At 42.7% G+C, this 27,124-nt stretch overlaps 1 protein-coding gene across 2 annotated transcripts; it reads left to right on the top strand.

Annotated features, from left to right (window-relative positions):
• The first annotated feature begins 9,126 nt into the window (after positions 1-9,126).
• Positions 9,127-25,144, top strand: LOC121724337 (UDP-glucuronosyltransferase 2C1-like). 2 transcript variants are annotated; one of them, XM_042110837.1, is made up of 7 exons: positions 9,127-9,210; positions 9,437-10,172; positions 11,595-11,743; positions 23,125-23,256; positions 23,549-23,636; positions 23,736-23,955; positions 24,367-25,144. In XM_042110837.1, exons 1-7 carry the CDS (start codon positions 9,148-9,150, stop codon positions 24,647-24,649), a joined length of 1,671 nt encoding a protein of 556 aa, XP_041966771.1. In that variant the 5' UTR covers positions 9,127-9,147; the 3' UTR covers positions 24,650-25,144. The 2 variants fall into 2 exon arrangements, with proteins under 2 accessions (XP_041966771.1, XP_041966772.1); XM_042110838.1 differs by lacking the exon at positions 23,125-23,256.
• Positions 25,145-27,124: the final 1,980 nt, after the last annotated feature.

The raw sequence follows: 27,124 nt of genomic DNA on the forward strand, positions 1-27,124 counted from the left end.
AGGGGCACAGATGACACCTGTGCACAGAAAGACAGACAAACACAACGGTGAAGAGTTTGAACAGTTCACTTCTGAGGTGCTATTCTTGCATAATTACAATTGGATCTCACGCAACGTTCATCACTGTGACAATGAGGACAGCAGAGGTAGAGGACAGCAAGTGAAAGCTAAAATCTTTTTTTTTTTTGCGCTCGTTCCACACTCGGCAACAGCCGCCCACTTCGCCAATGCCAAAAACCGCTACTGCACTCATTCTTGCTGAAGCATTTAATGTTTTGATACACTAATATGAAATGTTGTGTTCTGAGACATCATTTTAAGAGACATGGATGTTGTGATGTGTTCCAGAACTAGATAAACATGTAAGAGGTGATTAGAACCCTGCAGAGGAAAAAGAAAGAAAGAAAACATGAGCCAGCAGGTGGATAAAGCCAGCCCTTCATCAGACACATGCAGTCTGATCGATCCCAGTCAATACGGCCGGCCAGTTCCAAACAGGAGTCCTTCCCAAGCCCCCCCCCCCCCATTAGTGGGGGAGCCGGCCAATCCCCAGGCCTCTCGTCCGCACCGTTGGGCGGAGACTGGTGGGACGGGCGATCAGCCTTCAGCGCCGGTCGATCGGGCAGGCATGCCTCTCCAGAGCCACGGCTCATTTGAAGTTGTTTTTTTTTGGCGGCACACAGGTAATTGGTGGAGGGGCTGGGATTGGCACAGTCAAGAGTGGAGGAGACAAGGATTGGGGGGGGGGGGGGGGGGGGGGGGGTGAGACCAGGGGCAAGTTTGTGCCTCCCAGCCTCTCGCGCCAATCTGAGCGGGTAGGAACCGTGACCAGGTGGAGCGGTCGGGACGGGCAATGGAAGAAGAGACAGCATGACACCCGGCACATGTCGATGTTGGCTGGCATGCATGTGAGAGCCGAAGATTGAGCGTGAGAGGGGGAAAACGACCGATAAAAACGCAGACGCTGTCGATCGATGACATGTCTGCTCCTCAGCTCCTCCTCCTCACAGGGCTATTTCTGTCTCCATTCATCCCACTCCTGGGTTTTTATCCTTTTTTAGATTTATTTATGTTTCCCCACACATCCCGAGTTCTTCTGTGATTTGTAGGCTACTGTAAACTCCAGGCCCTGGTGTGTGATAGACGTGCCACTGATGTCCTGAGACGGACACTCCAGACACCACTTCACAGTCCTGTACCTGCCAAGCGCTCCTGAGGGGGTCTCATTTGAGAGCCGTCTCAACCAGCCTGCTTGCTGGCTATCTGTGGACAAGGTAATGAAAAGGTGCTTTTAGAAGTCAGTGGACAAAAAACAAGGCCAGTGCTCAAAATATAAAAGATTTAAACACAGACGCAGGGATGACTTTATGGTCATGGTGATGGTGATGATGATGGGAATAGAAGTAAGATGATGAAGAAGGTCAGGATGATGATGAGGATGACCTCATCATGATGATTTGTTGAGTGTTGAGTAAGAGAGCACAAGGGCATTGTCGAGACCTGACCACTTCCCCAAAACATGAACACATACACACACTCACACACACACTCACTCCCGGCACCCTCTTGACCTCTGTCACACCTTCTCTCGCGTACACATTTAAAACACATCCCTCTATTTTCTCCCTCTCTCCTCATACACCCCTTCAATTCTGCATCCACACTCCCCAAACCCCTCCCCCCCCCCCCCCTTCCCCCACCTAGTCGTGCGCAGCAGGAGTGAACAGCCACTGAAGCCAATTAGCTGAAGCACTGCAGAGCGCTTTTACTCAGGGGCTGATGGGCTCATTAGGCATTAAGAATTCATGACATTTAACTCCTCGACATGGCAAGCAGGAAGCAGCCAACGCAGCGTGGAGAGCAGCCACTGGGCCCAGGCTGTCCGATTCCCCCTCTCTCTCTCACACACACACACACACACACGTGTGTGTGTGTTTTCTTGGTCATCAACAAAAATAGCAAAAATAGAATTTCTCTCTCCATCCTTCCCTCCTTTTCCTCTCTCCCCCACTCCTCTCCTCTTCCTCCCCCTCTCTCTTTTCCTCTCCCCCCCACTCTCTCAAACAGAGGAGGCGGATAAACAGAGGAGGGGTGATTACTCTTCCCTTGGAGAAAATTGGCTCCTTTTTGCAAGGTAGTTCTGTCATTCATTGATGAATTTAAACTGGGGAAAAAAGAGGAAAATAATAAAATGAAGACATAGGGATTCACATATGTGCGCACACACACACACACTGTAGACCACATTTGCACAGGGGCACCCAGTGTTTCTTCGCTACCATACAATTAGCTGATCATTGATCAGCTTTTAAAATTTAATGAGTGTACATAAAAGTAAGCAATAAACATTTAATTGCGCTGTTTGCTCTGGGAGGCATTTAGAATCAGTTTTATATTGTGGAGTTAATCAAGACAACACTCTCACACACACAGCAGTGATACACACACGAGTGTGATGTCTCCACGGGAATCTCCCCACCATATTTGCCACCAGTATAATTGCATAATGTTTATGTAAATGTCCATGTGTGTGTGTTCATTTGCTGTTCTGCTAATCCCCAATAGAAATGCAATGGCAAACCGGAAGCTTGTGATCACAAGTGTTTTATGAATGATCTTAACTCTGTATACATGTGCGTATACATGTGTATGCACAGGTGTGTGTGTGTGTGTGTGTGTGTGTGTGTGTGTGGCAAAGTGAGGTGTTTACACTGTTGGATCCTTAGGGAAGCAGGTGAGACAGTAACCTGACAAAGATGGACGGCCTCACTTACCTGTGCTGGCATCTTCCCTGTTAATGATGTTACCTGCAACCGGGGGGTGGCTTAGGAAGAAGGCGTGGACTGTGTGTGTGTGTGTGTGTGTGGGGCAGATTGACACTGTTGCCATGGATACATGCAGATTTCCCAAGCCAGGCCCCTATCACCACTTTAAAAACTAAAAAATCCATATGATCAACAGCCCACATTAACACTATGCCACTGTGCCATGTATCCCAAGCCCTCCATATGCAATAAGGCTTAACAGAGTCATTATATGCAGACAACCAGAGGAGACCTGCCTTGGTACAACTACGTATGAGAGGAGCAAGAGTGATGGGGTACACTACACTAGGGAATTGGAGAGAGGGAGGATAGACTGAAAGAGATAGAGAATTGGCATAGATAGATAGATCAATATGGAAATGAAATGTTTCTGCAGGGGTGACATATCTACCCTCACATGTGCTGGTGTACAACACATAAGAGATGAAAATCTCTTTTGAAGAGACATGAATGCATTTGAGTTTTCACACTGTAGTGTGCATGATTGCTTTGACGTTTAGTGCCTTGTTTTATATTCTGTCAGTGTTGCAGTGATGGCACATTTTAGACACACAGACACATGGAAAAACAGAAACTTTGTAGTGCTCTGAGTGCTGGTTGTCATCCACTAGGGGGAGCTCTCATCTATAACGACGATGATGGAACAGTAGAAAGGTAAGGCAGACGATTTAGGCTTTAAGTAACAATACATGTATGTGAGGCAGTTGAAACAGAAACATAACACTTTAAAGCTTAGCCTACAAAACATATTGTGATCATCACACAGGGCTTTTCGAGCAGTAAGAGCTGCACAGTTGTAAAAAACTGCTTGGTTTTTAAGTTTGAGACAGTACATCAAAAGAGTAACAATTGTAAAAAAGTCAAAAAGTAGCAATTCTACACACTATTTTTCATCTCAACTTTTAAGGAAAAAAATAAATTACAGTAAATAGAAATAGGTTACTACAGTACATTTGAATAAAGTAAAAGTATTTTATTTCAGACCTATGAAAGCCCTTTTTACAACCTCAATCTAAGGACACAGATTTCTTTCTTCCAGATTGCTTTAGGCATAACATCATCACATCCCTTTACTGTACCAGATGAGGAGAAATGTCAGTGCTGAGCGCAGGTGTTAGTAGGCCGGGTTTGTGCCGACGCCCTCTGACCTGCCGCAGAGAGGATGTTGCTCTCACGTTCTCCTTCACATGTTTGCTTTGTTTTTCCATATCCCTTTTCATCTCATCATTCCTTTTCTTACCCCTCTCTCGCTTTGATCTCTTCCCACTTTCCGTTTCTTTTCATATCCTCCGTGCCCTCCCCTCCCTTCCTCTCTCTCTCTCTACCTCCCTCCTTCCTCCTCTCTCACGTCCTGTGTCTGTTATTACTTTCCCTCTGTTTGTTTTACAGATTTTCCTCCCCCCTCATCTTTTCTTTTCTTTCGCTCCGTGCACTCGTCTCCTCGCCAACCCACCCGTCACTCTGTTGCTCCTCCTGTCTCCCCGAATCCGAGCGTTCAAAGGAGATAGGAAACGTCAGCCATGCCAACACCACGCACGCGTTGACATGGCACTTCAAAAAAGCCCGAGACAGGGGAAAGAGAATATTCTACAAATTTGATCAATTGTTCCACGTCACCCTCCTGCCTTTCCTGTCTCCTTACACCTGCCCCCCCTCCCCCACAACACACACACACACACACACACACATGTCTGTACATGTGGACCAGGTGTGGGGAGGGGGGGGGGTAGTGTTTGAGGAGGCTCTTTTAGAACACACACCTGCACTCGTCCACCTCTGACCTATCTGAAGCCGCCACACACACACACACACACATATACACACACACACACACCACACACACACAAACATATATACACACACACACACACACACACCTATGTCTGAGGCTCAGTTGTGCTGCTTCTCCAGCTTATGAACTGGAGATGCTGATTCTTCTCTCAAAATGGAGCACCAAGCCATCTGTGAGTGTGAGGGGGAGAGACAGACAGGGAGGCATTTTAGAGACGATACTCTGCACTGCCTTCTATCTGATCGGTGGGAGGCTTTGTCGACAGCTCGCAAAGGGCTTCACCTTAACCCAGCTCTGCTTTTAACCAGTTGCAGAAGCAGGGACCAAACCAGCCTTTCCTGGTCTCTTCCAGTTTCACTCTGCCTCTGTGCAACTGCCGGAGTGAGTCCTTGGATTATTGCAGCCTTTTTGCACACACACACACACACACACACACACACACACACACACACACACACACACACACACACACACACACACACAACACACACGCATACACACGGTGGAAAATATGTGCTGAGAGTCTCTGGCCAATAACTGTGAAATTCGGCTCCTTCCACGACAACGAAGACAACACCAACAACAACGCCGCCTCCACCTCCCCTATGTCGTGTCTGTGTGGTGGCTGAGGAGAGCAGGTGAGACTTGGGTCCCAAGCAGCGCAGAATGGATGACGTACGAGCGCATCAGTGGCTTTTCACCTGGGTCCCTGTGGCAGGTAGAGCCAATTGCTACAGATTAGGAGGAGACAGAAAAAAGGACAAGAAAGATAGAAAGAAAGGGAGGGAGAAGGAAAGAGAGAGAAGGTGAAAGAGACAGAAAGTGAGAGGGAGTGGAGAGAGAGAGAAAACGAGGATATGATCCAAGAGAGAGTGAATTGGAGAGATGGAGTATGAGCGGGGGGGGGGGGGGTGGTACAAGGTACAAGGGAAGTTGTCAAAGGAGGATAAAAACAGCAACTTGAGTCTGCAGCTGAGAAGTGGTTTTCCACTAGCCGCTGGCCAGTAAAGTGTTGATTTTTTTGTAAAGGGTTGTTTTTTTTCTCAGGGAAGGATCAGTCTCTCTGCTGACCCACTAAAAGCTTCTCCAGAGGGACCTCCACTACCTCTCCCCCACCAGCCTCCCCACCTCTCCCCTCACTGACCTCCCCACCTTCCCTCACCAGCCTCCCCACCTCTCCCCTCAACTCCCCCCAGCAGACTCATTGCCTCTCCCCTCACCTCTCTTCATAGCCAAAGAGACTCGGAGCTGTCAGAACAGTGTGACTCAATCTTAACCCATGGATGCCCTCTGAACTTCCATAGCCAGATTAAAACAGAACAAAAGGCTACGTAAAACAACTACCCTTGGGGCATGTAAAGTGCCTCAAAAGCCCCTCATTACAACAGAGCCTAAAGGGTCCTTCGGGGCAGGGGCTGAAGCAGAGGGTGGAAACGGATTGGCACCCGAGTTGACTGCTCCGCGGATGGATCGCTTCTCTTATAAAACACTTGTCTCGTAAAGCGCTCGGCTCATAATCAAAGGACCATGAGAAGAGCAGGTTTTCCTCACATCTTCAAACAGCCCAGCGGAGATCCTTCCATGTTTGTGTGTGTGTGTGTGTGAGCTGTGACCGAGACAGCGTGGGAGCTGAGACGCAGAGAACACAGAGTGGGAATGGGATGCAATGTGCACGGCGGAGGCTGCATTGGGAATGTCGGAGCGCCACAGGCACCCATAGGCCAGGTTGGGCTGGAGGAGAGGAGAGGAGAAGAGAGGAGAGGAGAGGAGAAGAGAAGAGAAGAAGAAGAAAGAGAGGAGAGGAGAAGAGAGGAAAGCAGAGAAGAGGAGAAGAGAGGAGAGGAAAGGGGAGGAGAGGAGGAGAGAGGAGAGGAAAGCTCACTCTACTCCAAATGACCACACTGGTACAGCCTCTTTGCTGGTTGGCTGAGGACAGAGAGGAAATGCGATAACTGTGAGCCGTGTATTACCGGTCCCAGGCTGGCTTGCCTGAGGACTGATAAGAGTGATAAATTAGAAGACAACCGAACACAAGTTTATGTGTAGATGTTCTGACCATTTCTTTATTACTCTATCTTTTCTGAAACTTAACTCATGTTATCTTTAACAGGTACAGGTAAGTATTCATCCCTTTAATAGCTCTGCTTCATTGTCTTAACATGCCCATATCAAATATAGTACCACATATCATTACCATTATCAAGTGGTAATACTGTAATACACTCACATAACTGAATAGTAAATACTGTACATAATGAACAGTACTACCAACATTGAAGTAGAAATGTATAACTCATAACGTTTAGGTTTAGAACCTGCACAGTAAGCTTTTACCACTACACAAGGTGATCATAGCCTAATCCATTTCGGTGAATCACACATAGACCTCTCCAGAATAAGTTCCGCCTCCTAACTTCCGTATCCATCCAACCTTCGGTCGTCAAATATCTATGGGAAATAACATGGCGTTTTGAAAGATCGTACCTGTCAAACTCTGTAGGTGACAAAGTAGAAAAAGCTGCTGGGCAGATTGGCCTACACACTTCTGCCATCTAGTTTCCACTGGATTTTTTGATTTTCGGTGCCGTTTAAGTAGTATAGTCTATAGTATACTACTTAAACGGCACCGACAATCAAAAAATCCAGTGGAAACTAGATGGCAGAAGTGTGTAGGCCAATCTGCCCACCAGCTTTTTCTACTTCGCTACCTACAGATGTTTTACCGGTATGATATTTCGAAACGCCATGTTATTTCCCATAGACAATCGACGCCCGGAAGTTGGATGGATACGGAAGTTACAGAGGCGGGACTTATTCTGGAGAGGTCTATGTCACTCCCCGATGTGAGTCGCTACCGGATGTGAGTCGCGCATGCGTCACTTTGCTACTTTGCGACTGCCAGTGCTGTTAGTCACAGCAGTAATGTATTATTTAGCGTAAGGCATCACATTTTCACGGCATGATCTCTAATGTCAGTTCTAGATTAGAGGCTGAAGTAGCCTGCTAGCGAGAGACTTCTTTAATATCAATAAAAATGGACCTGCATGACAAAGTTTGTTCAGTGCAAAAAAAGTGAATTATTTTATGGATCTCATTCGGATCCCTTGGCGTTATGCCGTAAAACCTACTACTGGAAGAAACTGGAATCCATGCATTTCCACTGAATTATTTTTGAAATCTGATCCCTTATCATACCTGTTCATTCTTACTCGTCGCTCGACTTATCGTGACTAAATTCAAGATGGCTGCAAACGCTAAACTTTGTGAAGATACTGTCTGTATAAATCGTCTTGTAAGTAAACTACCAGTGCTTTTTCAAAGTTCTCAATGTCTCGTTTTAAATGTCAGGGCCCTCGGAAGTCTACCAATGAAGTGTGGAGATACATTGAGCCTCGTAAATGGTGTAAAACAGTGATTTATTTGCATGGCTAGCCCGATGCCGAAGCACCACCATTGAAAAAGCTGTTGGTAGCATCGGCTAACTAGTGCCAGATTTTGGAGTGCAGGGGACAAGCCGAGATGGGCTATGAGACATACGTTCACACTCGGTATCATGTTTCAACACACTTTAGGGCAATATCACACCGGAATTCTCCTTTAACTTCCAGTCCACTACACATGCTCTTAACTCTTTAATCTGTAATCATACCTTTGACTGATTTCTAGATGTTATCTGGTCTCTCTCTCACCTACTTTTTCTCCCTAGTAATCAGCATTCATAAGTGTGCAAAAACCAACCCACCAATACACATTAACCCACCAATACCCCCCCCCCCCCACACACACACACACACACCTGCATTACATTTCTCCCCCTCCTCTTCTAAAGTGCTACAGCACAGAGGGCGGCTGGAAGGTGTCCGGGCAGGTGCATTGCAGGGGCAGGGAGGGTCAAGCTATTATTGGGTGTGATATTTCCATCCAGGGCGAAAACGTCTGATGTCAACCAATTTAGCAGTGTGACCACTATGAAGAGCGAGAGAGGGAGGGAGAGAGGATTGGCAGACAAAGACATGGGTCACTGGGGAATAGGAAGTAGAAAGTCCCCCCCTCACCCCCATCCTCAAATGCCCAGCCCCTGGGACATCAATGAAAAGATGTGAGATGTGAACACTGACACCAAAATGTGGCAGGATAATGCAGACCAGGTAAGAAGACAGCTGATGTGTCTGTTCACATCTTTGAATCAAAGATGGAAAGTACAGTATATCTAAATGCCCACTTTACATTTACGTGCACTCTGAAGAAAAAGACATTGATTAAAAAAAAGCTTTGGCATGACAGAGAATTTGTGGGTGATCTAAAACATTTAAGTCAGATGAGGTAATAACACACATGCAGTTCAAAACTCTGTAGTAACTGAGTTAATCATAACCACTCAAGTGCCAAGCCTACAAGATTTACTCAGCTCAGAACCACAACCTTTGGCCCAGTAATGTTTGTGCAATACACTGCAGAAATAGAGAGAGAGAGAGAGAGAGAGAGAGAGAGAGAGAGAGAGAGAGAGAGTGTGCTGTGTCACACAAATCCATGTTGTTACTCTGTGCGGCTGACCGGTCTGGAGACATTCACCATTGCACCTATTCAGAAAAGGTCTGTAAAAACATAAAGGAATCTCACTTGTACTTGTGTCATGTACAATACTCACATGTTTAAAATGTTTTAAAAAAGCTTGTATACACTTTTTATACTAAATGACATAATGTCCTTCAATATGCCAGGTAGGTCACATACAAAACATGTTTAACATATATTTTCTTCAATGCCACTGTATTAACACAATGTTATTATTATATAATAAAGAATATGAATTTTGCAGACTTTTTGGCCAGAGATGGCTTCTGTCAATCCAAGTCTGCTGCTACTGGCTCTTCTGGTCTGTGGTCTTCACTGCATACACAGTGGTCAGGTGCTGGTCATCCCAGGAGAGTACAGCCACTGGCAGAACATGCGGGTCATCGTGGAGGAGCTCGTGGAGCGCAACCACAGTGTGACCGTTTTGGTTAACACCGCCTCCCCGACAGTGAATCTCACACGCCAGGAGCGCTTCCGCTTTCACCTTTTCAATGTCCCCCTGCAGAAGGAAAACATGACCGCGCTCTGGGACGACTTTGTGGACCTCTGGAAATACCAGATGAATGGGACAGGCTGGCAGGTGCTTTCCAAGACGTCGGACTTGATGGCGTCCTTCAATTCGTATATCTCCGTTATCTGCAAAGCCCTGGTAGGAAACAAGACTCTCGTGGAGGACCTGAGACGGTCCAGGTACGAGGTGATCCTAACTGACCCCTTCACCCCCTGTGGGGACCTCATGGCCGACGCACTGGACGTGCCGTTCATAATAACAATGAGAATTACGTTCGGCTTCATCTATGAGAGAATGTGTGGGCAGATGCCCACCCTGCCATCTTTTGTACCCTGCACCCCCATCTTGGCCACAGATCAGATGAATTTCAGGGAGAGGCTGGTTAATTTCGGGAGCTACTTTATGCATTCTGCCATGTTTTTTCTTCATACATCAAAGTACCTAAGCAGTGTCTACAGTGAGATCAAAGGTATGGGATCAACAATTTAAGTTATCAGGGAATAAGATTAATATGCATTTAATTTATCTTTTTTTATTTTTTAGAATTTAATATATGTATTTTTTTCTGCCTTAATGGTTTTAGATTATAACCGGCCTGGCAGGTTATCGACTAAGCAATGATAATTCATATTTGATTGATGTCATAATACATGTCGTCATGCATGGATGGTCAGCTTTTATTACAACTTGTCTTTATAAAATCCCAATTAACCTATAAATTAACTATTCTCACAAACTCACACAATTCTCATATTAAATCAAAATAGAAAAATGACTGATCAGATTACATAAATCTGAAGACAACACAGAATGTTAGAGTATAATGCATTTATGATGGACTGAATGGAGGATTGAAAAAGTGCATCCACTTAAGGGCCATGTCTCAATACACTTCATCTAAGTGTTCATTTATGCTACTCAGTTCTTGTGGAAAACACAAGATAATGAATATAAACTCTAATCTAACTGAGGTCATATTCATAACCTACACTCTTTCAGCGGGCCACTGGGCCAAAGACACTTTTTGACTGAGGAAGACACTGTGCAGCAAAATGTTAGTCGTTTACACCTATTAAAGTCTCAAAAATCTATTTGTGTGCTCTGGTCTAGAGGTCTGCACGGGACAGATTTTTTAAGTCCCGCGCAGGCAACATTCTATCCCACTCCCGCAATAATGTGTAATTTTTAGTCCTGCTCCCGCCCGCATTTGTAACATTAGGTCCCGCTCCCGCCCGCAGGATATGCAGGAGCGATAGTTTTGCCTTCTGTTTCACAAAAGGAGCACTTGACACACACAACTGAAAAAAACTACCAAAACTGATTTTAAGTTTCATGATTCTGAATGTAGGCTACTGTAACACAGCTATGCTAGCTGGCATTCGTTCTTTAGAAAGACACTAACATCTGAAGTAATCTAGTGGTGTCCTCTTCCTCTGTCATGCTTTCGATTTCCAGTTACAACAACGCAGCAGCAGGAAAGAATTGAACCCACGTAGGCCTAAACGACAGTAGGCCTATCCATCATTTAGGCTGCTTAAACCCACTTTTTAATGCTGCCTAACACAATATCTAGCTCAACTATAATCCTATACAATACTAATTTCTATATGTTATTTTACGCATATATTTAATTTGCGGGAGTGCAGTGAATCATCGGTTTCTCCCGCACCCACAAACGCACCTCTCTTATCCCGCCCACTCCTGCATAGAGCTTTCAAAACGTGTCCCGCGGAAGTGCAGACACTACTCTGGTCCTTCCATAGGTTCAGTCATTTGTGGCTCAGGGCCTGTTAGAAATCCTGTGGAGTACTGTATAAGCTGATATAGAAAATGTAACAAAAAACAACAACTAAAGAGCTTTTCTGCTTTGCCTCTCCTCATTGTCATATAGGGAAACCAACAAGCGTGTGTGAGATGGTGGGTAAAGCTGACCTATGGTTCATCCGCTCCCACTGGGTCTGGGAGTACCCAAGACCCTTCCCTCCAAACTTCATCTTTATTGGAGGTCATCACTGCAAACCTGCTAAACCACTTCCTCTTGTAAGTCAACAGATATACACAGGTCATCTGCTGGAAACATTAGGCCTAGTTTTTGGTCAAAGTTTTCTCCTTGGATTCCTGGTCAGAACCCCTATTGGAACAGATTAAAACTTGGGGCATGTTGAATTTTGTCCAAAAATCCAATATGGCCACCGTATTCCAAAATGGCACATTTTTACACACTTTTTCCTATGCTATGGGGACATTTCCAGTAAAAACAGTGTCATTTTAGCAAAAAAAAAAAACAGTTATTTTCTATCAAATACATATTTACTGAGGTTAACTGATGATTTTAAAAACCTAAGTATTTTTCTAACAATTTTAAATCATTAAAAAATTACTAGATGTACCGCATAGCGGTACAAAATATGACCGCCGCTCAGTCCTGTACATCCATTCCGCGAAAATAAATCATATAAATGAATATGTCTCCATCTTCTACTCCATCCCCCACTCTTGAAACTTTTGTGTATGCTTGTTTGGAATGTGTGTTTGCGGGCCGCACACAAACTAGCCTAGGCGCTGCAAAGGTGAATAGATTTGTAGCACTTGCCAAAAAATTTGTAGCATTGTTATAAAACCTTTAAAATATCTAAACAATCACAAGTAGGGCAGTTCATCACAGTCAATCCATTGCAACTGGACTGATGAAAGGTACACCTGTAGGCTACATTGTATTTGGGAAAAGCAGAAGGTAGCAGCATAATGTATTTATTTATTTATTATTTTACAAAACAATCCCTGTCAGTTCCATGCCGTTTTCAACAGTTATCAAGAAGAGAGGTCATGTCATGGATTTTTGTGAATGTTTCTTCTTCTACATATGCATAAGTTTAGTCATCTAGTTCATATGATATTCAGCTTTATTGTCAATGCACAAATTAAATACCAGTAGTCTAAAACAAAATGCCGTTTTACCCAGTGGTGCAAAAAACTGACATGTCCAAAAGGGCCTTCATGAAATGCGTTGCTAGACTGCTACACATTTTAACGGGCCAAGTTGAAGAGCTACTGTCCGTTATTGTTTGTGCAAATAATATGCTGATTCATGTTCCCTTGCATTTTGCAACTATGAGGTCCATGGTTAATCTGGCTTTCGCCAGACCAAGCTCAATCTTTTAAGAAATCGAAAAGGAATCGCCGGCAGATCAGGCTGAGTTCACCCAGCCTAGTCCATTGTAGGCGCCTGATAGAAATATTGTTTAATTTTGCAATTGAGATATCCACGCACTAGCGCAGCTGTGTGAATCACGGAAAGCGAATTTGAATTTGATCTAGCGTTTATGGCTGGTCGACACAACAGATGCTCATCAGATGACCCCAGTGAGTGGTTGGGGATGTACAGCTGGATCATAGAATTGAGATAGCTGTAAGCAGATTGTCAGGACCCACAGAGACAGACAAGACAAGAAGTCAAGCAGAGTGAGATTTATTTACAGGCATCATAGGCATCAGAACATCACAGGCAAAATCCAGGGTTTTCACAAAAACATGGCCTACTGGCAAAAGTTCAGAAGTGTCATACCACATGCTGAGAACACAGGAGAGCCAAAAGGCAAACTTAGGAGATTCAGCTTCAATAGCAGTTCAGAACAGATTTCAAGGAACAGAGTGACCTGGAGTTCTGTAGCATCCGATGATGAGGCCAGAGACAGAGTGCTGGGTGAATGGAGATTAAGTCTGTGGTTCAATGAAGTGCAGGTGAAAGTGATCACCAATCAGGAGGGAAGAGAATGAGCAGTGGAGACTGATTGGTTGGGGTGAGTAACTAATAAGCAGGGGAGAGTGAACAGGCAGGTGTGGTTAAGTTGGACTGATTGCTCGTTTGGGAACCTGGCCTGGCTGTGACACAGATCCAGTAAGTGTCCTATAGGCCAAGGTCTATTATAAGGGTTAGGGTTAGGGTTGGGTTAGGGTTAGGGTTAGGGTTAGGGTTAACCCTAGGAGTCAAGGTAGAGTAGGAGAGGAGTTACATGTGTCCTCTTTGGCTGATTGAAGACCCGGCATGCTGCAGCATTCTGAATCATTTGCAACGATCTTACTACACAATCAGCCAGGCCAGCTAACAGTGAAATACAATAGTCCAGTTTGGATATAACCATGGCCTGCACAAGAAGTTGTGTGGAATCTTGTATCAGATAAGGTCTGATCTTCCTAATGTTGTAAAGGACAATCCAACACGATTTTGCAATTCAGGCTACATGCTCAAAGAAATTAAGTCGGTCATCAATTATGACGCCAAAGTTACGTGCCAATCTAGTTTGGGTCAGTGAAGAGGAGTCAAGCTGGATGTTAATCTGTTGGGGAATAGCTGTTTTAGCTGGAAACTCCAAAAGCTCAGTTTTTGAGAGATGAAGTTGAAGGTGTCGGCCTGTCATCCAGACTGAAATATCAGGCATGCAGAAATCTGATGGGAAACAGTCCTCAGGTGGTAAAGACAGGTAAAGCCGTCCGCATAGCAGTGAGTCAAATCCATGGGAGTGAATGGTCTCACCCAAGGAAGTGGTGTAAATAGTGCCCTAATACTGATCCTTATGGCAACACCTGTGGTGAGGTCATGATACTTTGATACAAGACACACTGAAAGAACGCCCTTTAAGATCTTAAAGACCAAGATCTTTCCCAGAAATTCCCTGTTTAGACAGTGTAGAAAGGAGAATGTAATGGTTTACAGTATCAAAGGCTGCAGGTAAGTCTAGTAGAATTATGACTGAGCAGACTCCTGATTTGAGGTGCTGCTGTTTACAGGTTTGAGTCCGGGCGTGTGCAGGGCTGAACCACGCAGGTTAAACAGTAACAGTAAATGTAAATAGGTTACATTAGCTACTCTCAATGCTTCAGTCACAGACAGAGCAATTTCAGTAGAATGACCACTCTTGAAACCAGACTGCATATTTGGTCTAGCAGTTTGTTCTGACACAAGAAAGTCATAGACTTGCTTAAAGAACACCTCCTCCAAAGCCAACAAGAAAGGAAGAAAGGAGACAGGTCTAGTTCTTCATTAATTGTATGAAGTGTACTTTTTTTTAGCAAAGACATAACCCTTGCCTGTTTAAAAGAAGAAGGAACTATTCCAGAACTGAGTGTAGTAGTATTAAACACATGCATGACTGCTGGCAGAACAGCAGGTGTGACAGACTGCAGAAGAATAGACGGGACAGGATCCAAAGGGCATGTTGTTGGATTACTTTGCTGAAGCAGTAGAGAAACCTCTTCAAGAGGAGAGAAAGAGTCCAACAATTCACAGGCAAAGCTCTCCTAATGGGCTCATCAAACTGAGCACGTTGTGTTTGCAGTCAAATATGACCGATTGACAATTCTTCTCTCCAAAAAATATTGTTAACTTATTCTCACTACCATGAGGCTTCTTGGCTTTGTTAACACAGGACATCTGAACACACAAAACAAATTTTGATAATTTGTATAACAATTTCAGTGTTTTATTTAACTTTTTTTAACTGTTTTATAGAACACTTATGTGTATTTTTGGTCAAAAATGACTGGCCTTTCGAAATTAATGGATGAAAAAATGGTCAGTGTGAGTCCAGGCACATACTTATTGATCAGATGGACTATGCACTTCTATACATTAAAACACACACACACACAAACACACCCTCACTCACCCTCTTTGCTTCTATGCCAGCCCCCATTGGAACCTTTCCCCAATGGAATCCTCCCCTTTCTGACTTGCATGAGCTCAGGTCAGTGAGGCCTGCAGGCCATAAATACCAAATGGAAGTTTAAAATTGGTTATATCCAATAGAACACAAGTTGATACAAAGGTCTATCACAACATTAGATGATAATATGTGTATTACTGTGTATTTATAACAAGTTATAATGCAGCTGTCATTTTGACCGGGAACACAAAACTAGTAAACATAAAACAAACACAACAGGAGGGTGAAGCAACTTTCAGTGAAAATGTTGCTAAGTCATCTGCTGACAGTGAAGTACAGTATGGCAGTGGTGGAGAATTGAGAAGAGACTTGAAAGTTGAAAAAGTTTTCTACTGTCAGTTGCGATCTCAATCTTGCTCTGATAGAATGTATTTTTTGCAAGTGTAACAGTGAATGAAAAAGATGATAAGAGATGCAAAGACTGGTAGTTACTAAGACCATCTCCATCTCTGGATTTACATAATTTTCTCTCAGCAGCTCTAAGTATTACTATCATTAATATAGTAATAGTAACAATATATATAGCCGAGTGATAAAATAGTATTTTTTGTAATTCCATCACCTTTATGGAACTATCTTGTTTATTTGTAAAATGTTTTTAATAGAGAAAACCCCCTCTAGCTTAGCCAAAAGTGTAGACCCAAAAATTCACCATTTTGGGGTTATTATTGAATTTACATTGAGTTTTTGGGAAAATGTCTAAATGCCATGTTTTAATCTGTTTAAGTTAAGGTACCCAACTTATTTGAACTGTATTTAACCTGTAAGAGGTTTATGTTTGAAGGAAATTTGATTATTTCTGATATTTGACAAATATCTGACAAAATTATGATTTTTTTAATGATTTAAAATTGTTAGAAAAATACTTAGGGTTTTAAAATCATCAGTTAACCTCTGTAAATATGTATTTCATAGAAAAGGACATTTTTTTGCTAAAATTACACTGTTTTTACTGGAAATGTCCCCATAGCATAGGAAAAAGTGTGTAAAAATGTGCCATTTTGGAATACGGCGGCCATATTGGATTTTTGGAAAAAATTCAACATGCCCCAAGTTTTAATCTGTTCCAATAGGGGTTCTGACCAGGAATCCATGGAGAAAACTTTGACCAAAAACTAGGTCTAATGTTTCCAGCAGATGACCTCTCTAATATGGAAAAGAAAACCTGATGTCCGCATGAAAACCTGATGAAGGCATGATGATAAATATGCCCCCAGAGTGTAGCACTGTAGTTGCCTGGCTGGTCTAGCTGTTGGTTGTAGCAATTTGAGCTAGGTAACATTGATTATTTTAGTTTTATTTCGTATCGACCGTACTCTGTGACCTCGTCAAACAAAGATCTATGTGAAAAATCGCTGGAATTCTCCTTTAAGTCCATCAGTACTGGGCCCAGTTTCCCGATAACGACGGAGACACGCTCTTAAGAGGGTTTTCTACGATTCATCTTACAATCGTTCGTTTGTTTTTTCCGACTGTTTCCCGAACATGCTCGTAGCATGAACGCGCATGTACTGCTCTTAAGATGCTCTTAAGGGGAGCTGTCCACGTTAATAGTTCTGAAATATCCTCTGATTTGATGGTGATGTCAGGTGACTGCGCGTCACAGCTACAGTATAGGCCTACCGTTTAAGCTTCGGATCTACACATTAATTCACATCAATACGAAAATAGAAACACTTTGACATCTGCATGTAAGCATCCCAAGTAGGTTATATACCATACACAACAAGATTAGATTGTTGTACCATGCAATACTTTTTCGCTGTGTCACTTAAGAACACGTTTGAAGATAAGAAAGAAGTCGAGTAAGAAAGTGAAGAAATGTGTAGGCTTAGATTTTGATGCAGTAGGCCTACAGACTAAACCACGTTCCTTTCTCTGCTTGTACCCTTATAGGCCTAATAAAATATAGCCCTCACTTAGCAAAGATAATGGCAAACTATTCTGGCAGTGTCTCGTTTCATAACTTGATTGCATTTTTGTCCGCTTTTCATCACATTATTATGACCATTAAATGTAGGCTATGCTATTTTGCACGCTAAAATCTAATTCATCACAGGTAAACACAATAAAGAATGGGAACGTAAATTGGATTATGTATTCTAAGTTGTAATTCCTCTGTATGTCCTGTTGGTGACCTCAGTGAGAAGTACTGTTAAGATGCTCTTAGCCGGTAACGAGAACTCTGGAGCACTCGTAGATCTCGACGCTCTTAAGCTACGATGGTTTTGGGAAACAGTCGGCAAATCTTAAGACGTTCGTAAGAGGGACTTTACGACGCTCTTAGGCTTAAGATGCTTTCGGGGAACTGGGCCCTGGTCTATTTTATACAGTTTAAAGTAGAAATGAAGCAGTCAAATAAAACAGATGTCTAACTAGAAATTGTCATTCTTACTAATTTTAGCTATACAATTGTCGCTTAGAATGACGGTTTTTATCTTGGGTTAGATGTGCGAAAGGCGCCATTGCTTACAAACAAAAAGGTTGATTGGATGGTCAAAATGTCCAGGATTTTTGTCAGACACAGGTGGCAACCCTATTTGTGTCCCTATGTCCACTGACATGGAGAGTGTCTGCTGCCATGAAATGAACCTGGGACATCTCATCCAAAATAACAGATGTATCACGTCCAATCCGACATGCCAAATGCTGTCATTAGAGCGAGACGTGTTGGAGGTCGCAATGCCGTTGCTGAGGGACATCCGAGCCGAAACACTGGAGCTCCCAATAAACAGCAGTTAACCAGCTAACACACTCTTGATAGGTTGTGCGGAGGGAGTAGGCTAGGGCAGTGGTTTTCAAAGTGGGGGCCGGGCCCCCCTGGGGGGCCGCGAGGGGGTGCCTCAGCAAGTTGGAAAGAAAAATAAAAGCAACAAATAAATACATTTGAAAATTTTTAAATATACCCATTACTATGAGGGTTGTTATACATTGCCATTATAATAATTTGTCGCATATCTGAACATTATTTTCCATCATAATGACTGGAAATAATAGTAGAGTGATAGCTCTCATATAGCAGAAAGCCCCAAATGTAATTTTACACACTGTATGCTCCATCACAAAGTGCTTGTGGCTAAAATAATTATTAGGATTAGCTTAATGTATTTTTAAATTTGCCATAGTATTGTCGATGGGTTTAATAACACATCAAAGCTGGGACTACACTGATCACCTGAGACTACACTATTTTTTACACCCATACTCAGTTGTTCTGCAATGTATTATCATGGAAGAAAGCTGCGATACAGTACTAGCATAGCATAACATAACAAGCAGATACTGTAACTAGCATAGCATAACATAGCATGAACCCTAAAATCTATGGTTGCTACAAGCGGCAAATCCGTGCTTTTATTTACTTAAAGTGAACAGCATGTTATTTTATGACAGCTTACATAAACAAATCAAAATTCAGACGCCTAACCATGCCTGTCACAATCACAGACCGAGGTTACTACAGAGTAGCCTACACAAGTCAGACGTAGGCTAGCATAGGCTAGCGTACCCACAACAGGTTCTCACCAGGTTCGCAAGTCTCTGCTAATAGTTTCCATTACTACTTAAACGAAACAAATGCAATCATCGATACTACTCCATCACAAAAAGAAACCTCTTACTCACACATTAGAAGTTCGCTCCCCCGAGTTTATTCACCAATTCATCAACGATGCAACTGCATTTTCAGGTCGCGGTAATCCACATCCATCCAAACACGCTATTGCGACTGAACAGAAAATTAAATCTAATAAAGTACTATCTCTGATAGGCCTACAGGCTACATTACAGCGACCCATGTTCTTGTACAAACACAAAAACAAACATCAACAGAATTTGATATTGAAACTAGATGTACCGCAGAGTGGTACAAAATATGACCGCAGCCCAGTCCAGCACATTTTTTTCCAGAAAAATAAGTCACGCTTGTCAAATTGTGTGCAGAGTGTGTGGTTGTTTTTGTGTATATTTTTTGTGTGTGAGTGTGTGTGTGTGTGCGTGTGTTTGTATGTGTGTGTGCATGTGTAGTGTGTGTGTGTGTGTGTGTTTTTGTGTGTGTGTGTGTGCGCGCATGTTTGTGTGTCTTTATGTATGTGTACATAAATAAAGCAAATCAAGGAACCACCTACTCTTTGCGATAAGTGCCATGGGATCTTTAAAGGAGAATTCCGGTGTGATATTGACCTAAAGTGTATCGAAACATGATACCGAGTGTGAACGTATGTCTCATAGCCATCTCGGCTTGTCCCCTGCACTCCAAAATCTGGCGCTAGTTAGCCGATGCTACCAACATCTTTTTCAATAGTGGTGCTTCGGCATCGGGCTAGCCATGCAAATAAATCACTGTTTTACACCCATTTACGAGGCTCAATATATCTCCACACTTCATTGGTAGACTTCCGAGGGCCCTGACATTTAAAACGAGACATTGAGAACTTTGAAAAAGCACTGGTAGTTTACTTACAAGACAATTTATACAGACAGTATCTTCACGAAGTTTAGCGTTTGCAGCCATCTTGAATTTAGTCACGATAAGTCGAGCAACGAGTAAGAATGAACAGCTATGATAAGGGATCAGATTCCAAAAATAATTCAGTGGAAATGCATGGATTCCAGTTGCTGCTACTGGAAGAAACTGGAATCCATGCATTTCCACTGAATTATTTTTGGAATCTGATCCCTTATCATACCTGTTCATTCTTACTCGTTGCTCGACTTATCGTGACTAAATTCAAGATGGCTGCAAACGTTAAACTTCGTGAAGATACTGTCTGTATAAATCGTCTTGTAAGTAAACTACCAGTGCTTTTTCAAAGTTCTCAATGTCTCGTTTTAAATGTCAGGGCCCTAGGAAGTCTACCAATGAAGTGTGGAGATACATTGAGCCTCGTAAATGGGTGTAAAACAGTGATTTATTTGCATGGCTAGCCCGATGCCGAAGCACCACTACTGAAAAAGTTGTTGGTAGCATCGGCTAACTAGCGCCAGATTTTGGAGTGCAGGGGACAAGTCGAGATGGGCTATGAGACATACGTTCACACTCGGTATCATGTTTCAATACACTTTAGGTCAATATCACACCGGAATTCTCCTTTAACAACCATGGTGAGTCAGGACCTCAATTTAACATTCATGCAAAGGAAAACATCTCCTGCAGTACAGTGTCCCTGTCACTGCAATAGGACATTGGGATTGATATTTGTTTGGTGGACACAGGAAAGAGTGCCACCTACTGGCCAGCCACCAACACCGCTTCCAGCAGGAACCTACTCTTCCAAGGAGGTTTCTTATCCAAGTACTAACTAAGCCTGCTTAGCTTCAGTAATTCAGCAAAGTTAGGGTATCTGCTGGTCTGGCTGCTGGCTAAAAACAAAAGGTGAAAGGCATATATGATTCTAACTGTCTCACTGAATTGCATTATGCACACTCAATTCTCAGTGGTATCTGCTAAACAACAAGTACCAAAACATGATTAGTTCATAGATTTCACATGTAAAATACATTTTATACAACCCCACCCCCATCTTGCCTGTTCATAATTCTGAAAAATTCTTGAATTGTGTGCATGTGTGTGTGTACGTGTTTATGTGTGTGTGTGTGTGTGTGTGTGTGCATGCATGTGCTTGTGGGTGTGCCTGTGTGTGTGCATGTGCATGCATGCGTACATATGTCTGCTGTGTGTGTATGTGTCATACGTATGATTACTGTGAATGTATGTGTGTGTGTGAATATCTGTTTATGCACATGTGTGCATATGGAATGGGTTAGCATGACCCCTGGAGGCAAACATATGCAACAAATTGGTCAGCCCCACAGTTTTCAAGATATTCACAGAAAAGTCTGTTGGTGTACGGTCACTAAATGTACACATAAATGAATTTATTGTATGGCCCCCCATGAACGAAAGTCCATGAAACTTGGCATGCATTCGGAGGGTGTCATAATGATCCTACACTTTCAATTTCGTGCAGTTTTGACCATGTCAGCCAGAGATATTGTGATTACAACACCTAATTATTTGCTTTTTAATTTTTAACTAGGTGGCGCTATACTTGAAATAAGTGGTAATTAAATGGAATGGGTTGACCTGACCCCTTAAGATCAACATACAAAAAAAGGTGGTCCTCCTAAACCCTATGGTTCTCGAGATATTCACAGAAAACTGTACTGTATCTGCCCTACCCTCCTTTCGGGGGGTCCAGTCCAGCGGGGGGGCTACAGATCAAAACGAAAAACGATGGTTCCATGCTATTCATGTGGGGCTACATGCCCACCAAGTTTCGTGTACCCCGGTCTTTCAGTGTCCCGGGAATCCTTGATGGAAAATTGGCCATGCGAGAAAAATAAATAAATAAATAAATAAAAAATATATATGACTAAACCTACATGACCACCGCTTCGCTGCGCGGCGGTCATAATAAAGTGAACGTCCGCTAATAGCTAAAACATCCACAAACAAATGCTAACCATTCTGATGACGTAGCGCTATACATGAAATGAGTGGTAATGGGATGGGTTGACATGGCCCCTTCAGACCAGCATACAAAAATGGTGGTCCTCCTAGGCCCTACGGTTCTCGAGATATTCACAGAAAACTGTGTCCGGCCACCTACAGGCCAGTTGGTGTACAGTAACATAAATTAATTTATTGTTTGGCCCCCCATGAACGGAATTCCACGAAACTTGGCGTGCATTCAGAGGGTGTCATAATGATCCTACACATCTAATTTCTTGCAGTTTTGACCATGTTAGGTCACAGATACCTGCGATTACAACATCTCATTTTTACTTTTTCGTTTTTAACTAGGTGGCGCTATACATGAAATGAGTGGTTATGGGTTGACATGGCCCCTTAAGATCAACATACAAAAAAAAGGTGGTCCTTCAAAACCCTACGCTTCTCGAGATATTCACAGAAAACTGTGCCCTACCCTCCTTTCGTGGGGCTACATGCCCACCAAGTTTCGTGTAACCCGGTCTTTCAGTGTCCCGGGAATCCTTGACGGAAAATTGTCCATGCGAAAAAGGAAAAAAAAAATTACAGTGATGCTAAATGACACTGACGAAGGCCATAAGGCCGAAACGTTTGTTCATTTACCCCTGTTGCTAATGAAATAAATCGGCAAGAAAAAAAGATTTTTTGGAGTGCGACCAATCTTTGATTTTCAGTGATGCTAAATGTCAAATGCACTGTGCACTGCACTGTGACTGCGCAGCCTAACGTGTTGCTGCTTCATATCAAGCCTGATATACTTGAAATGACTGCATATCAATGTAAATATACAGTACACACAAGCACAAGTTTAAACTTCATGTAAATGTTATCAATGTTATTTATCACTCTGCCAAAATGCTGCTGCTACTACTACTCTGTCAGAAGGTTACACTAGGACTATGTAAATATACAACACAACTACCTCTATTTTTTTATATATATTCTATATTTCTATATTTTGATATATGTTCTATATTTCAGTCTCGCACTTTAATGGCTGTATGTGGTATGTCTGTATATTTTTATTTTTTATTGTCTATGGCTATGTCTATGTCTAAAGTATGTCTATGTCTGTATTTAAAGTATGTCTATGTCTGCATGGGAAAGTAAGAAACGAAATTTCAATTCTTTGTATGACCAGTGCATGTAAAGAAATTGACAATAAAGCCGACTTGACTTGATATTATTTGTGTGTCTTTTATCAGGACTTGGAGGAGTTTGTGCAGAGCTCGGGTGATGATGGCATTGTCGTGTTCACATTTGGATCAATGTTCAAGAACCTCACAGAGGAGAGGAGAAACATGTTTGTGTCGGCTCTTGGACAGATCCCTCAGAAGGCATGTCCTGCTTATAGTACTGTATATCTTAACTGCTAACACTTGCTTTGCACAAGAATTTGAATCCAAGAGTCACTAAATACCACCAACTGAGCAGACCTGTAGAGGTATGCAGGTGAAACACATTGTCCCATCAATAAAAAAATAATTAGCAAGAGTTTGCGGGTACAAAAGTAGGCATTTGTGTAGAAATAGAGACAGCACAATTCCTCAAAAAGCCTCATGTAGATACACATCAAGGGAAGTGTTAGCTAGTTTGTTGCTAATCACTGTACTTGTTGTGTGCTCTTAGGTGGTTTGGGGGTTTGGTGGCGAGAGACCTCGGACTCTTCCTGCCAACATTAGAATCTACAACTGGATCCCTCAGAAGGATTTGCTAGGTCAGATTATTTTACCGTTCCTTGACAAAAAGCAATGACTTGTATTGTGGCAGTTAATCGTAGTTTATTTCCAACGTTTTCTGTTTTTCACTTACAAAGGACATCCAAAAACCAAAGCCTTCATATCCCACGGAGGTTCCAATGGACTATATGAAGCCATCTACCATGGGGTCCCACTTCTGGGTGTCCCTCTGTTTGCTGACCAACCCGACAACATCTTCATCCTGGAAAAGAAAGGCGCTGCCATCATGCTAGATTTCTACAACATGAACTCAGACGACCTGGTGAAGGGCCTGCGTGCTGTGATAAACGACCCATCGTAAGTCCTTCTTAATCAAAGAGAGCTCAGCTTTATAGCCTTCACCTCTATTCATTTATGTTCATCCTGTTTTTTCTCAATACAGCTAGAGTACGAAAACTAGTTGCAAAAATAGTTAGCAATGTTACACTACTTACAGTGCCACTTATTCTTACTGTACTCTACTGTTTTTTAAATTGTCGTAAAATTGTTGAGAATTGCTTTAAAACTTAAACTGTTTACCATGTTGTTAGTCGCTTTGGCTAAAAATGCGTCAGCCAAATGTAATGTAATGTAATGTAAAAGTATTCATCCCTTTGGATATTACCCCTTTTACTGCTTTTATAAATGTAATCTTGTGACTTACTTACATCATCCCATAGCCTACTGTTACTTAATCCCAGATGGTGATGAAGATCATTTACCCGGCAGGTACAAGGAGAACATGATGAGGCTGTCACGCCTTCATCATGATCAACCAATGAAACCTCTGGACCGGGCAGTATTCTGGACCGAGTTTGTGATGCGCAACAAAGGAGCCAAGCACCTGCGAGTGCAGGCCCACAACCTCAGCTGGGTCCAGTACTACTGCCTGGACGTGGTGCTCTTCCTGTTCTCTGTGGCAGGGCTGTTTGGCTGGCTGACCTTTAAGTCATGCAGACTGTGTATCCGTGCGTGCTGCCAGAAAAGTCACAGGAAGAGGAAAGCTGAGTGACAGTACCCGCTAGGGCTTCCCAGAGTATTCAACAGAAATCACAAGGAAAACAGGTAGTGGCTCAGTATTGCACGCGTCTTTGTATACATGAGTAGATGAAGTTTACAGATTTTTTGACCTCAGTGCTAAATACTGTTGTATTACAGACCAACAATTGTATAGTATTACATGTGGAGTGGCAGCATCCTAATACATTATAATTACCACAAAATGGTTAAGGTAGAAGTTAAGCACATCAGTGGATTATGTGATGTTAAGCCTTATGAGGGCACAATCAAATTCTGTACTACATGCATGTAGATAGGTACAGACCAGCTGCTGAAACGCATCAGAAGAATGCATGACAAATGACAAAAGACCATGATGCTGAAGGACGAAATGTTTGTTTTGTAGTCTTGTTTTTGTTTGTTGTTGATAAACAGTTGCAAGTTGGATTTATCAACAGATTCTAAAGGAAAAGGCAATAAACCTGAGATACGAAAACAACAAATGAAACCAAAGCAAAAACCTGTGTAATGTATTGTGCTATCTGTTTTTGTTAACACTTTAATCCACCACACATGTCATTATTACATAATGTTAACTCATGACACTTAACACATACGTTTGACGGTCTGGCATGGCATATTTATGGTTATAATATCAAATTATCATGCAAACACATTGACAGATTATAATGTCTTGGTCAGTGTCCAATTGGCATGACAAAACATTTACTGGTTATGTTGTAATGACAAGTTGTGATATCAGAGACTTACAAGTAATTACAAGTGATAAAAATTACACTTAATGACAAGGTTAATTAAAAATCCATAGACTCCTTAATGTTCATGACAGATGTCATGTCGTAGTCAGGATGGTGTCATCACAATCATGCACATCCCTTCAAATAAAGTGTTACCCACTTTATTTATGCAAATAAACTGTGCCTTGGTGAAGCTCACGAGACGTCTTTTGATCATGTTGACTGAACTGTTTGAACAAGTTTGACAGTTTACATGATGAGGATGTTGATGTGATATATACAATGAACTGTGATGTAACATCCTGTCAGTTTTGTATAATCATGCTCACAGGTCCAAATTCGCTTATTCATTGGTGTCTGGTTCACTCAGGTTGTTTGCAGTTGCCGATGCACACACAGTTAACATGAGGATATTATATCTCATGTCTTCATGCCCTCATTATGCTTTGCACAAGGAATGATTTTAAGAGTGTTATGAATAGAAGATTTAAGAGTTATGAATAGAAGATATTTAAAGACCAGGCCTGAGTATTTTTTTTAATTGTATTTAGCAGGCTAATATGTTGACTCACTGGAGCAATCAATGTGGTGAACACAACGCAGGCCTGTGCTGTTAACTGACTCACCTGAGATGACTAACACCAGGTTAAAGTGGGGGGGATGGGGAGGAATGCAGTTCCGCCACCTCAGATAAATTAATAATAAATATATTCCTTCATACCAACAATATAGCACGATTATATTGTTAAAATAAATGATGAGTTAATTATTCGCGTGTACAGAGGTGACCAAGAAGCTAGCAATTCTTGTCCAAAATGTATTGCTACACCACGATACTCAATATATTGTCCAATGGTGAGTCATTTTTCCCCATTGCACCGACACTGGATTTAGGGTTCCCCCACCTGCCAAATCCCACTTTAACCACTGACTAACACGTACTGTAAGTGATAATGCCAAGGTTATTTTCTGTGTCTCTGAGGTCAAGGGGCAGGATTATCTTCATACTTTGAGTTGAGAGCTTCGATGATGACATTGAACATTGCACCAAAGCTTGAGGAAGGTATCCACTGATTATGGGTATTACAATGAACTACACTGCTAAAGGCAAACTAAACTGAGACACCAATATGTCCAATACCCTGCTGAAGTCACTTGGAATCATATGAGCAAAAAGTGTTTTGAGGGGATAAAGGAAACTGAAAAGCCAAGGTATTGTGTTGTCCAATTAGAAAAAAAACATGGTGGCACCACGGTGGATGAGTGTGACAGTGATGATGCGAAGAGTATGGAGGCATGTGATTGGTGCAGTGGCTGATATGAGGTACGTGGTCCCCTAGTGAGGGATGATAAAGGGGGATGATAGGGGAGGCCACCAGAGTGGGAATGTAAGTGTGTGTGTGTGTGTGTGTCAAACGAGAACACTGCCAGGCCCAGCTCTGCAGGGATGAGGGTCAGGAAAGGGAGATGACTGGCAGGGAGGATTGCGGGGTGGGGGTGGGGGGGGGGTTGTCTTCCTGAGCGAAGAGTGGCCTAGAGAAAGTGCCACGCGCTCCACCGTAAATTATGTGGCGCCGGCGAAGGAGTCCCCAGCTGGGTGTGCAGCTCAGGCAGGGTAATTACACAGCCTTTCTTCCTCTCTCCCGCCTCCCTACCTACCACTGCTGCTGAAGCTGCTGCGTGCACACACACACATACACACACACACACACACACACACACATACACAC

Source organism: Alosa sapidissima, chromosome 11 (assembly GCF_018492685.1).
Source record: "Alosa sapidissima isolate fAloSap1 chromosome 11, fAloSap1.pri, whole genome shotgun sequence".
Lineage (NCBI taxonomy): Eukaryota > Metazoa > Chordata > Actinopteri > Clupeiformes > Clupeidae > Alosa > Alosa sapidissima.

Coding starts and splice junctions, on each gene's coding strand:
- LOC121724337 (XM_042110837.1), top strand. CDS start 9,148: ATGTTGTTACTCTGTGCGGCTGACCGGTCTGGAGACATTCACCATTGC. Junction 23,637..23,735: donor CCCTCAGAAGGATTTGCTAG/GTCAGATTATTT, acceptor TCACTTACAAAG/GACATCCAAAAACCAAAGCC. Junction 23,956..24,366: donor GCTGTGATAAACGACCCATC/GTAAGTCCTTCT, acceptor TTTACCCGGCAG/GTACAAGGAGAACATGATGA.